Source organism: Lissotriton vulgaris, chromosome 11 (assembly GCF_964263255.1).
Source record: "Lissotriton vulgaris chromosome 11, aLisVul1.2, whole genome shotgun sequence".
NCBI classification, from domain to species: Eukaryota; Metazoa; Chordata; class Amphibia; order Caudata; family Salamandridae; genus Lissotriton; species Lissotriton vulgaris.
In genome coordinates, this window is record NC_141699.1 from 61,831,471 (window position 1) to 61,843,758 (window position 12,288).

Here is a 12,288-nt window from a genome sequence, read left to right on the forward strand (position 1 = left end):
CTTGCTTGTGCCCCACGTGTGTCAGTACTTGCCATTGTAATAGGGATGGAACAGTGCTGCAAGTCCATCATTAATTAGCACAACAGTCATGCACTTACCTATGCTACTGAAAGGGTCACCGGCACAATTCCCTATTGACATCAGTAGTTGATATGGTATGATGTACATGTGCTTAAATGTGCATTGCATCAATGATCATGCATAGTCAATCCACATACCAGCCCTTGATGCTGTCTATATGTTGTCCCCTGTCAAGAAGCGTCTACCATGGAAGTGTTGTGCAGTGTGTGTTGCCTTGTGTGAAAACACACCACATATTTACTACCAAGCAGCACCCCATGTACAAGAGTCACATGATAGGAGTCAGTCCCCAAATCTATTGCAGTGCACACCTGTGTTTCTCCTTCCAATACAATGCTAATGTGCCCATGTTTTTGTTTACATGGTGCTTTTCACATGTGTGTTGCCTTGTGCAGCATACAGTGCTGATGGTCCCTATACCTTGGTTTGTATCTGCGTATGAAGTGTCAAATTACAATGCCGAGAGATAACTTGCCTGCACACAGATGCTCTTGCATCATGTTGAGAAGGAGCTTGCATATGTGAATGGGGGGCATTGGGTTCATGCCCAGGACAAATGTATTTGAATGTACCATCTCATATGTATTGATGCCTTACATGTCATCTACAGTGATTATCATCTTAGGTATTACGCAACATCACTTAGCATCCCTGTGCATGACAATCGATGATGATGACCCCATGCTTTGAAATAGATGCCCTGTTAACGATAGGCCCTTGCCAAAATGTTCTGAAGATCGCATAATGTGCATGTGTACAGGTGTCAATGTGTAAGTGCAGACTGATGTGGATGTCATTGCTCCATTACAGACAACATGTCACAAGATGAGGAGAGGCAGTATCGCATCCGTCTGGAAAGATAGAGACACATTCGCAATGTTGGTCGTGCATTCCGACAGATGGGACGCCGACATGATGCTTCACGTGCTGAAGGGGCCTGGAGATCACCAACTCCCACTTCCCCATGCAAAATGCGGAGCAGGAATCTAAAGGGGAAAAGGTCACACATTGAGTCTGGACCAGCAACTGGCTCACATGCAGATGTAGACCCCCAAATGGATAGTCAATCTGCAGGTTGTTCCACATCTGGACATGCCTCTAATCTGAGCCCAGTGACAAGCACTCATCCTAAATCAGGAACCAACATTGCACAGGCCCTTGGGACAATGACAGGTGGAGCTGCAGTAGCCCCACCTAAACAGGCTTGTGCGCAGGCTGATATTGACGGTGTGCTCCTGATGGCCAAGATAGACAAAATAGAGGCCAAGATGGACACTTTTGAAAAGGGCCAAAAGGAGTTGACTTTGCAGGTTGCGGGCATGCAGCTGCAGCTGGCCACCCTGTTGTCCATGGTTGCTGACCTGAAGGCCACCATTGCTGCAATGGACGAGCAGGAATAACGACATTGCAGAACTGTGGTTGTTGATGACATGGTGTACCACCTGTCAAGTTACGGACCTTGTTCTTGTTTAAATGTTAAAGTAGTCAGATATTTATTAGGATAGTTTTAGTACTTAGGAATAGTGTTAGGATAAGTGTTAAGTTATTAGGAGTGGGTGGGGGGTTGATGTATAGTGTATGTTAAATGTTTAAAAAATTTTTAAAAAATCAAAAAAAATATATACTTGTTTAGTTAGGTTAATTAGTATGTGTTTAGATTAAGTGTATGTGTGCCTGATGTGTGATTGTTGAATAGGGGGTGGGGGGTCATCTGTGTGCTGTGTAGTATGTGTGAGGTAGGTATAGGATAAGTTAGACAAGATAAGTGTAGATGTTAGCGCCTTAGATTAGCTTAGTTTAGGATGTGATTTATAGTTTTGATAAGTGTAGTGTAGTTTAGCATAGATTTTATTTAGTGTGAACTATTTTTGCAAATAAATCCTATTTATCTTTCACAATGACTCTGACTTGTAGGCATATGAAGTTGTGAAATAAGTTCTGGGTGAGTGTTATCCTTGCTGGACAAGGAATGTCAACAATGATCTCATATCTGAGATTACCATTACGTGTTGGCTATTCTAAGCCAGTTGTTCTTACACTATCACTAATTCATACAGGCCAATACTCACCCTTGAGGGACTTTAGCTAATGCGTCTCAGGTGAGCCCATGTGAACAACAATCATGTGTAAAGATTGTGGGACGTCTTTCATTACGTTTCTCCATAGTGGAGCACAGCAGCCCTTCCAGTTGCGCTACCCTTTTGCAGGAGGGAGGGCAGGACCGTGCCATGTCTGCAAGATACAGCGCAGTCCTGTTGTTCTCACCATCACTGTTGTACAATGTCCTGTTCTTCGCTAACGCAGTCACCTTTGCACAATGGGGCAAGTGTGTCTGCCTTGCGGGGACCATCAGACTTGTACATGAACGGACACCTCTCAGTTAATCAATCATCACAACGGGCTCCTCCTCTTACAATATGTACTGCATTGTGTGATAAAGGTGAGACAAGTAGACTTCTTCATAATTCTCAACATTGAGCCTTCGTCAAGCCTGCCTTGGGTCAGTGTATTTCTGGACAAAGCTTACCATTTCATGTTCCTATTACATCTGGGCCAGTGTGAACAGCAAATGGATGTTGTTGGCAAGGCACCCAGCAACACCCATTGCACGTGCCTGTAACGCAGAACAAGGCGTGTAAGGGTCAGATTTGATGCATGCTGCATTATCGCATGACCATGTGCCTTGGTGATGGATGATGACTATTAGGCAGGGTTAGGCGTCACACAACGTCACAACAAGTGAGGGTCAGATGGCACAATGGCCGTCATTAATTGGGCCACCTGGTATTGAGACTGTAGCTCAATGTTTGCAGTGTTTCACAATGCTGAGGGCCAGTATGACCCACGTCTTTCCTGCAAGTGGAAAAGAAAGCTGGTTAACAAGCTGGCTATGTAGATGCAGGGAAATGTGACCATGGCTAGGTCTGTATTGCAGACGTATGTCTTGTGGGCCTAGAAGCAGATTCATTGGTAGAGGTTTGCTTGCCCAGGGTTGTGGCTGACTGTGTAGGCGTGTGTGAACTCCTTTAGTGTCAGTATATCTGTATGGGTGTGGATGCAGTAGTGCTCCTGTATGTGCTGGCGGTAGTGGTATAATCATGTGAGCCACTGGGAACGTCTACCTACGGTTGTCTGGACGTTAATCAATTTTGTCCGGAGGGTATTTTTGATACTGATATTGAGGCCATTAACATAGAACCGGATGATGAAGATGGATGTGTGGCAGGTCTAATCAATGCATCAGTTGACAATAATTTTGATGCTCTTGCACAGTTTGCAGAGGGTGAAGTACTATGGTGAGGATACTACTAGTATCCATACTGACAGGGTGAGGGATGTGTTCTGTACAATGTATAGTTTGTGTTAGACATATGAGTGGTGAACTGTTTATCCAGGCCAGGGTACCCCCAGGTATAGTCCCATGTGGTAGTGGTTGTTGTGAGGGTGATGTCCTCTTTTGACAACAAATGGAGATTTGTCCAGCTGAGGCACATACTTGTTGGCACATCTTGCATCCATTGTGGTTGTGTCCTGTGATGTTGTGTACCTTGGTGAGGGAGAGGCAGAGCTGGGTGTATTAGGCGTAGGGTAATATGCAGAGTCCATGTCCACTGATGTTATCAGCAAGTGGGGCCATGTACACATAGTAGACAAAGGTACTGATGGACAGTCACTGAGGGACTCAGCATCAGTACTCTGTGTGTTGTACAGTGAAATGTGTTATGCAGAATCATCTGCTCTGCAAGGGAGGAGACAATCCAGTGTGGTGTATTACCTTGCCGCATGCCATAGTGGAGTGTGGCAGCTAGTGTGTTGTGGAACATTGTTTCTGGAAATGAAGCAATGTATATTGTCTATGGATTGGCAGTGTGACCGACTTTGAGGATTGTGTGGATTTTGCTGTGGCGTCTAGGAGGGACCTCTTGATGTTGTTTGTCATGGAGCAGGAGAGAGGACCAAGACAAGGAAACACAAGGAACACGCACTCCCAAGGATGAACCTCCTACTCCACCTACGGGTCAGGTACAAAATTAATCCTACGTCTTTCTCCATAGGTTCCACCCTTATGTACTCCACCCAGATCACAGGGTTTGTGGAACATGTAGTTTGTGATGACAATTGCTCGTGAAGGAAAATCCGACTCCTGACTGTAATGACTTGAAGTACAGTGGATTGTAGAAGAAAATGTAGTTTATTCAAAGTAACAACCACAGGGAGATCCAAGGACCAACTCTCACAGTAACTGTTTATCTGTGTACTGCCCCCTGGATTCCACACTCTGGAATACTGTGAGCACAGAGACCATAGAACATTACATCATTACAAAGATATGACACTGACAATATGTGCTTCTAACGCATTGTTCTGCGGAGGACTGGGAAATCTTCTGATTCATCTTCATCAGATGGGTTTGTCACAGCTGATGGTGTGACCAGTGGGGCAGTCGACACAGTAGGCATAGCCACTTCATGGACTGCAGATGTCGATGGTGTTTGACCTGGAACATGTTCAATGCCCATCAGGTACCGCATAAATGCATTCAGCATTATTTGCTGGCTCTCAAGCACAGCTGTCACATCTCGTTGATAGTCAGCCAATTTAGTGAGGTATTCATCCTGTTTGGCTGTCATTTGCTTGAGGGTGTCCTGTATTTCTTTCAGAGTGTTGGCCACCTCAGAGCTGGCAATTGTGGTGGGCATTAGTCTGTGTCTCTGCTGCATGACTTCTGAAATTTCTGTCATGGCGTCAAACAAAGTGCGTGGTGGTGCTTCAGTGGTGCTACCAGTTTCCGCACTGGCAGGATTTGAGGTTAGGCACCGGAGCACTCCCTCTAGGGTCCCTGCCATGCTCTCAATGCCCTTACGCACCTCCTGTGCCAACTGACTCTGCACATCCACTACACGCTGTTCAAATGTATTTAGTGTGTTTGGCGACTGGTGAGGCACAGATGTTGTGGGAGGTGGCATAGGAGTGCTTCCCTGTTGGCCAACCGGAGATCCCACTGGGCTGCTTTGCCTTCTTGTGGGTGGAGGGGGAGTTTGTAGTGATTGGATTATGTCCTGGATGATTTCTGGGCCCATACTGGTTACACTTTCACCACCCTCATTGTCCGTTTCAAACATGGCTTCCAGCTCCAGATTAGGTGTACCATGGCCTGAAATCAAAAATAGATGTAGGTTTATGATCATGTCTGACATGTGGTGTACAAATGCACAATTTAGAGTCATCTACCATTTTTGACTTTGCTGTGTTTCAACATGTCAAAGCTCAAGCGACACATCATCACTCATGTGTACAAAAAGTGACATGGCATTAATCATTTGATGGATACGAACTTTACAAAAAAACATGGCACATGGGCAGACAGTGCTTGCACACTTGCAACATTCTACTTGAGTGCATGTCCTGATGTCTGTTTAGTTGGTGTGTATTGGGGACACATTCCAGCACAGTAGGAAGTGCATGTGGCATTTTGCACTCCATCACCAGGGACCCACACACACCATGAACAAACCTCCACGTGGAAATGAAGTCCCTCACCAACTGGATGAGGAGCAGCAGTGTGAAACTGTACTTGGAGATGACACAGGTCATCATCCTCGGACCCACACCCTGAGCCTGGGACTACTCCTGTCGTGCAACCACACTGGGAACAGCAACAACACTCACTGACCATACACGCAACTTACAATACTTCCAGTACTCCTCCCTCTCCATGTCTGAGCAGGTCAACGCCATCTTCCCCTCATGCTACAACTGCCTCCACATGCTATGCAGGATCCGCAAGTGGATCCCCACCCCAGACAAAAATAACTGTGACACAGGCCCTGAGCACCAGCAGACTGGACTACTGCAATGCACTGTAGGCAGGATTCCCTGAAATAGACCTACTACTACTGCAACACATCCAATGCACTTACGGCTCATTGATTGTCAACGTCCCCCACCGCAGCAACATCATCCCCCAAATGTGAGACCTACACTGGTTCCCCAACAGCAAGTGGATCAGCTTGAAGCTCCACAACCAGACACACAATGCACTCCATTAGGCCGGGCAACCCTACATGTGCAGCAGACTCACCTTCTACACCCCCACACGCCACGTCCACTCCACCAGCCTACCCCTCACCGCTGTCCACCGCATCTGATGACCAACCTCCAGCAGCAGTTCCCTGTCCTACCTCACCGCCAAGACCTTGCACTCCCAGGCCATCTACGGCACACCCAGGACCTACTCCCATTCAGAGGACTCATCAAGACGTATCTCTTTGAGCGTTAGTGGCAGCCCCTTCCCATCAGAGTGGTAGATGCAACATGTGTTTTCACATGCTGAAGGAGTTGTTCCAAGGACACAGAATTCGGTATTCTCTGATTTTGATTACATGCAGCTGTGGTTGATGCAGACTGGGACGTACTGCATTCCTCACTGTTTTTCATGTGTTTAGTTGGTGTAGTCTTAGGTGTGAGAGAGTATGAGTAGTCTGTCATCAGCAATGGATACAATGTTGAGGCTGTGTTTGGTTTCATATGGTGCTGAGGCAGCCCTGTTGATGTTGACAGGGGTCAGACACATAGATGGTCCCTCTTGCATTCAGCATTGGAATTAAGTGCATTTGAAGGCGAAGGTTGTCAGTCTGATCCTTGAACCTCTTGGTGGGGTGAGTGACCCAGTTGAGCAATGTTCCTTAGAATCCTGCATCATGTAGTGTGGCAAATCTGTGTGCTGTTAGTCTGTGTTGGAGCACACTCACAGCTCCTGGTCCCGGAGGGTGGAGATGTCACCTGTGGCTGTGAATATGGTGATCTTGGTGCTGTTGTTGATATAATGAGGACAGGGCTGTACTGATCTCACAGGTGGCTGTATCTCATGTTTGAGGGTGTGCATTGAGCTGTGACTGGTGTCCCGGTGGGTATGGTAGTATGGCTGTTGTGTTGTGAGAGGTGTGGGTGGTGCTGCCTGTGGCATCTCATGTGTACGGGAAAGTTATTGTAGTGAAATTGTTGTTGTTTATGGTGAACTTTGTTGGACACTTATCACAGGTCTGTAGTGCCAGGGTGATGTCTGTGGCTTTGCAGCATAGGTTCTTGTATAAATGCAGGACCTTGCCTAGTTGGCAGGAATTTCCATTATGTAGGATTGTTTTTTTGTGGTTCTCCCTCATTGGGGCCATGTATGTGTTTTACATTTCAGGGGCCTTATTCATGAAGGACTTGCGGCACCAATGCGTCACTTTTTCCCATGTAAAAAGTGACGCACCGGCGGCGCAAGTCCTTCATAAATAAGGCCCCAGGTGTCTTGGTGTTTATACATTTCTTCTAAAGGTATCTGCTGGTGCCTCTTGCTTCTTAGAGATCAGTGCTCTATCATGCCGTGTCCCTGTAGTGCTGTTTGTTAGGCTTGCACAGTGTGGAGGTGTGGTATGCACAGTTGTGTATCCAGGTGTGACTTTCACTTGCAGTAACGTTGGTGTAGGCTGTGTTTGACACCAGGGTGGTGTTAGAGGTTTGTCAGCAGTGTAGGCATGTGCAATGTCTGTGGGTCATGTTTGGAAAGGCCTGTTGTCATTCTCAAATGTTTTCCATGTATAAGTGCATGGAGGCTGGCTGAGCTGCATCAGTGAATGACTGTATATCAGTTGCTGCTGGAAATGATTGGATTTGAGACCCAGATGGGCACATTTGGACTTCCCATAGGCGTGGCTTCAGCACACCATGTACATCCGTCTGCTGTGGGCTTGCACAGCGGCTGACATGGAGTAGGCTAATTGCGACTTACAATATTCAGTGATGAGGGAACACATGAACACAGGGGTGGTGGCCTTAGTGGTAGTTCATAGACCATATGTGGATTGTGGGCTCAGATGAGAGAACTGAAATGACTTATTATGGAGACCGAAGGGATGAGTGACTGATGTGATAATGCTATGTGTCATCATGGCATGGGAGGGTGGGTAGGGGCCATATTACATAATGTGGCTCATGTGCATATTGCCAAGGTGACTCAGGTACCACTTATGATGACCAGAGCAGTAATACCCACTTCCATGTTAGGTATACAGGCTGGATTTCTGGATCCATGGCAAACATGGCCAACATTCCAGCATGTATTGTCCCACTTACTATTACAAGTGACACCAACACTTCACAGCATTGTGATTGACTCAGAGTAGTGAGCCTGGCTGGCGGATTCCTTTCACGTGACACAAAGGCAGGGTTGCATAGGCTGCAGAGAACTGGGACACATCTTTGAGGTGTGACTTCCCTCAATGTGTTCCGGATTTGCAAAACAAACTTGAAACTCAATAGTAAACTTGATACTTTTTTGGTGTTGATAGCATACACTTAGGGCCTTATTTATGAAGGCCTTGCGCCGCCGGTGCGTCACTTTTTACATGGGAAAAAGTGACGCACCAGCGGCGCAAGGCCTTCATAAATAAGGCCCTTAGTACTTTGGGCATTCACATAATGAACTTAGTACTTTTGGTATTCACAGGAGTTAGGATTTTGCCTTTACTCTATCTTAAGTCTGTGTTCAGAGACACTTTAGGCAAAATCGTTACTTCTGTGAATGCCAATAGTATTAAGTTCATTGTGTGAATGTGAAAAAGTAGTAAGTGCATGCTGTGAATTACTATATAGTAGTAAGATTAGAATTGAGTCTTGAGTTCATTCTGTGAATGGGCCTCTATATGTTTTGCTGCACACACTCACACACACATCCCTGCAACCATGATACATTGATTGTTCTGTCCTGCATTTGTTAACTCACAGCTCTCCCTCCACAATTGCCAATGTTTGACATTGTGCCCCCATGGACAACAGGTGTGACACTCTTGTACAAAAAGGCACATACATTATACCAAAACATGCCGTGTCATGACATTCCATTTCATTCATTGTTCATACTTGGCATGTTGCAACTGTAGAGTAGGTGTTTCACAGCGGAGACTTTAAATACACTGTTCAAAGTTCAGTGAGTACATGGATTGAGTTTCCTTGTCACCACACACCCAGACCTGAAGCATTCAATACCTTTATGAACAACCACAACACACACAATGGAGTCAGATTTGTGAGTGCTGCACACACCATTTATCATAGCCAAAAATTAAGTACACAGCATTGGTTCATAATCTGTGATGTTACCCCATATTTCTCATGATGTACACCTATCCAAATAATAGTTCAGACATTTATCCCCCATGACACTACCAATTGTTAGTGTTTGACACATAAATGCACAACATTTTTAATACTCTTTCACATTTGTAAATATTTATTTTTTTCACATAGTGACACACATTACCACATGTATGACTTCAATCACAACATAATTGTGTCACAAAGAAGTAGAATTTGTATATATTATTTTGGAACACATGCATTGCATAGTTGACATTGTGCAGCATACATTGAAATGGTCATCGCATGACACAACGGCTACCATACTGTACGCTGTTTGCATTTGACTGCCTCAGGTACACACTGTGAACAAAGGTTTATTCCTCTTGAACACTGCAAGTATACAATGTCAGGTACCTCCTCACCTTCAACCCTGTATGCTACCTCACCTGCCAGGACATAACTCTGCTACAGACATCACCATCACTGTCACTGACAACTTCTGTGTCACCTGCATGTGGCAGCACGACAATCATCAAAGAGGCATTGTTAACCCATACACTGGTACACTCAGAATGAGCAGGCACTCTAATGTGCCAAGGTTGACCATGTACTACGACAACTACATTATCGTGACCAGGCCCATGGCCATACTCAGCAGCACACCTGTCCTTCGCAACAACACAGGTACACAATGCTTGCCATGCGCCAACCCAGGCAGACTTGCACCATGTTGCAGGGGGTCCAGCTGTGCAGGGGATCAGTGTTTGTGTGCATGGAAAGGACACATTCGTGCATGATGCAGTGATGAACAGATTTTTAACCTTTCTATGTGTCCACTTGAATGCAAAAGAGATATGTTGTTTTTATCATGGAGGGGAGATTACGTTTTAATTCAGGTTTGCATGCCTTACACAGACTCTGTGTATGCATATCTTTGTTGCGCAGCATGATAGTTACATTTTGATGTTCCTATTGTACATTGTCAATTGGACATAGATGTTTCTGGGTATACCCTTAGCAACAGCCCTGGAAGTGCGCTTTCTGACACTTTAATGTGGTAATGATGCAATGACATGATATGTTGTACTATGTTAGATGGCTGTCTGTGGCCTATTATTGTGGGTGTGGCACATTGTGGCACCACTACATGAACAAAATTACATCCTGCCAGCACAGTGGTAGCAGTCCAAGTCATACAAGTGTGACACTCGGTCTGTTGCAGGATGTTGTGTGATTTTCTTTTCAGGAGGGTAGTTATATCTTTGCACCTGCGTGTGGCACTTGTCAGGTGCAGCAGTGGGCTGGGACTTCACTTTGGACATATAGGTTTACTTGCACAGGGGTAGCTGTTTCCCAAATGTAACATGTGCATGTCCGTGGTACAATACATTTTGTAGACCCTGCTTTCCACAACACGTCAGTAATTGAACCACCCACCTTACTTTCTGCACAGCACAACATTACCTTATTTGCACATTTCCCCTTGTAGGGACTTACCCTGTGTGTCTTCCTGTGTCTCTTCCAGTTCCTCATGCAGTGCACTGTCCTGCCCTGAGATTCCAACGACCAACTCCTCTGGGATGACCGCTGCAACCCGCTCCTCAAGGTCATCCAGCTCTTCTTGTTGTGATGGGCTGCCTCCTCCTGTAAGCCCAGAGTCTTTCCGGTTTTTGGCCATTTTTTCTTTAGTGCGGCGCTTGATATCATTCCACCGTTTTTTTAGGTCAATGACTGTCCGCCTAGATTGTCCCACACTGTTCACCTTGGTCAATATGTCCAGCCAAATGGCCTCTTTTTTGGCTAGTGGCAATTTGGAACTGGCAAACAGCTGGTGCTGGTGGTCTGTTACCTCACTTATCAGTGTATCATTCTCCTCAGCACTGAAATTTGTTTTGCGCTTCCTCTTTCCAAGAGTTTCTCCCTGTGTTGCAGGCTGGGCATCCTGGCTGCCATGTGGCAGGTTTCCTTGGCTGCTGCTCTGTCCTTCAGGCTCCATGGTGGCAATTTTTTCCATTTGCGGGAGAATTAGGTGATAGATGCGCGTGTTTTTGGCGTTTTCCGGATTCTGACGCAACGTAATAGTGACGCAGCGATGCGTACACGTGCGCCGTTCCGCAAATGCGACTTACGGCATTTTTACCGCACTTGCGTGTCTTTTCGCTACGTCAGGACGGCCGCGTCTGCGTGACTTTTCCCCGCCTTGCGCCTCCGCTTGCGGCACGGTGCGTCATTCCGTAGATATGACGCATCCGCGCCGCAAGTTTCTGGCGCAGCGTGTCGTACGGAAAAGTGACGCACCCCTGCGTTTCCGCAAGGATGCGTCACTTTTCATAAATGAGGCCCCTAGGCCCTTATTTATGAGGCCTTGCGTCAGTTTTGCGCCGCCGGTGCGTCACTTTTTGTGACGCACCAGCGGCGTACAAAATGCGCCTTGCTGCGCCATATTTAAAAAGTGACGCATCTAGGTAGATGCGTCACTTTTTAAACCCCTGCGCCACATTATACCTGCGTCAGGTATAATGTATACAGAGGGGGCGTTCCCCCGCAAAAAGCCTCGTAATAGTGACGCAGTGAAATCTATGAGATTTCACTGCGTCACTTTTAGGATGCTGTTGCGTCAAAATCTTGCGCCTGCCTCACAGCAGGCGTAAGACTGACGCAAGCCCTTTCACATGGGGCTTTCCCCATGTGAAAGGACGCATTGCTGGAGTTGCGTCACTTTTGTGACACACTCCAGCAATGCGTCACTTTTGCGCTTACAGATGCGTCAGAAATACTGACGTATCTTTAAGTCCTTGCGACATGATGCGTCATACATTAAATATGACGCATCATTGGTGTCGCAAGGAGTGCACAGTGAAAAGTGACGCATCGCTGTTTTCACGCAGCGATGCGTCACTTTTCATAAATGAGTTCCGAATGTGGAGAGAAAGAGACGAGAAAACAGCCACACAGAAGCAACAGTTCACAACACTGTGTCTGGGTCTGATAAAGGAAACAGTTCACAACAGTGTGTGCTGGTTTGTTTTACTCAGTTACCCTGTCACGGGCTGGTGCTCTGACCCACAGGATTGGGCGATC

The 12,288-nt window shown here is 46.2% G+C and overlaps 1 protein-coding gene across 1 annotated transcript; it reads right to left on the reverse strand.

Annotated features, from left to right (window-relative positions):
• Positions 1 to 1,025: 1,025 nt before the first annotated feature.
• Positions 1,026 to 10,885, reverse strand: LOC147678964 (uncharacterized). Its single transcript, XM_086942447.1, has 3 exons — positions 10,705 to 10,885; positions 4,659 to 5,236; positions 1,026 to 1,067 (listed from the first exon to the last, which is right to left on the reverse strand). The coding sequence occupies exons 1-3, from the start codon at positions 10,883 to 10,885 to the stop codon at positions 1,026 to 1,028; spliced, it is 801 nt and encodes a 266-aa protein (XP_086798573.1).
• Positions 10,886 to 12,288: the final 1,403 nt, after the last annotated feature.

Excerpts from the sequence above, each read along its gene's own strand:
- LOC147678964 (XM_086942447.1), bottom strand. The coding sequence starts at position 10,885 with ATGGCCAAAAACCGGAAAGACTCTGGGCTTACAGGAGGAGGCAGCCCA. Across the intron at positions 5,237-10,704 it reads GACACAGGAAGACACACAGG|GCCATGGTACACCTAATCTG; the intron begins GTAAGTCCCTAC and ends TTTTGATTTCAG. Across the intron at positions 1,068-4,658 it reads TGGCTGACTATCAACGAGAT|ATTCCTGCTCCGCATTTTGC; the intron begins GTGACAGCTGTG and ends TTTCCCCTTTAG.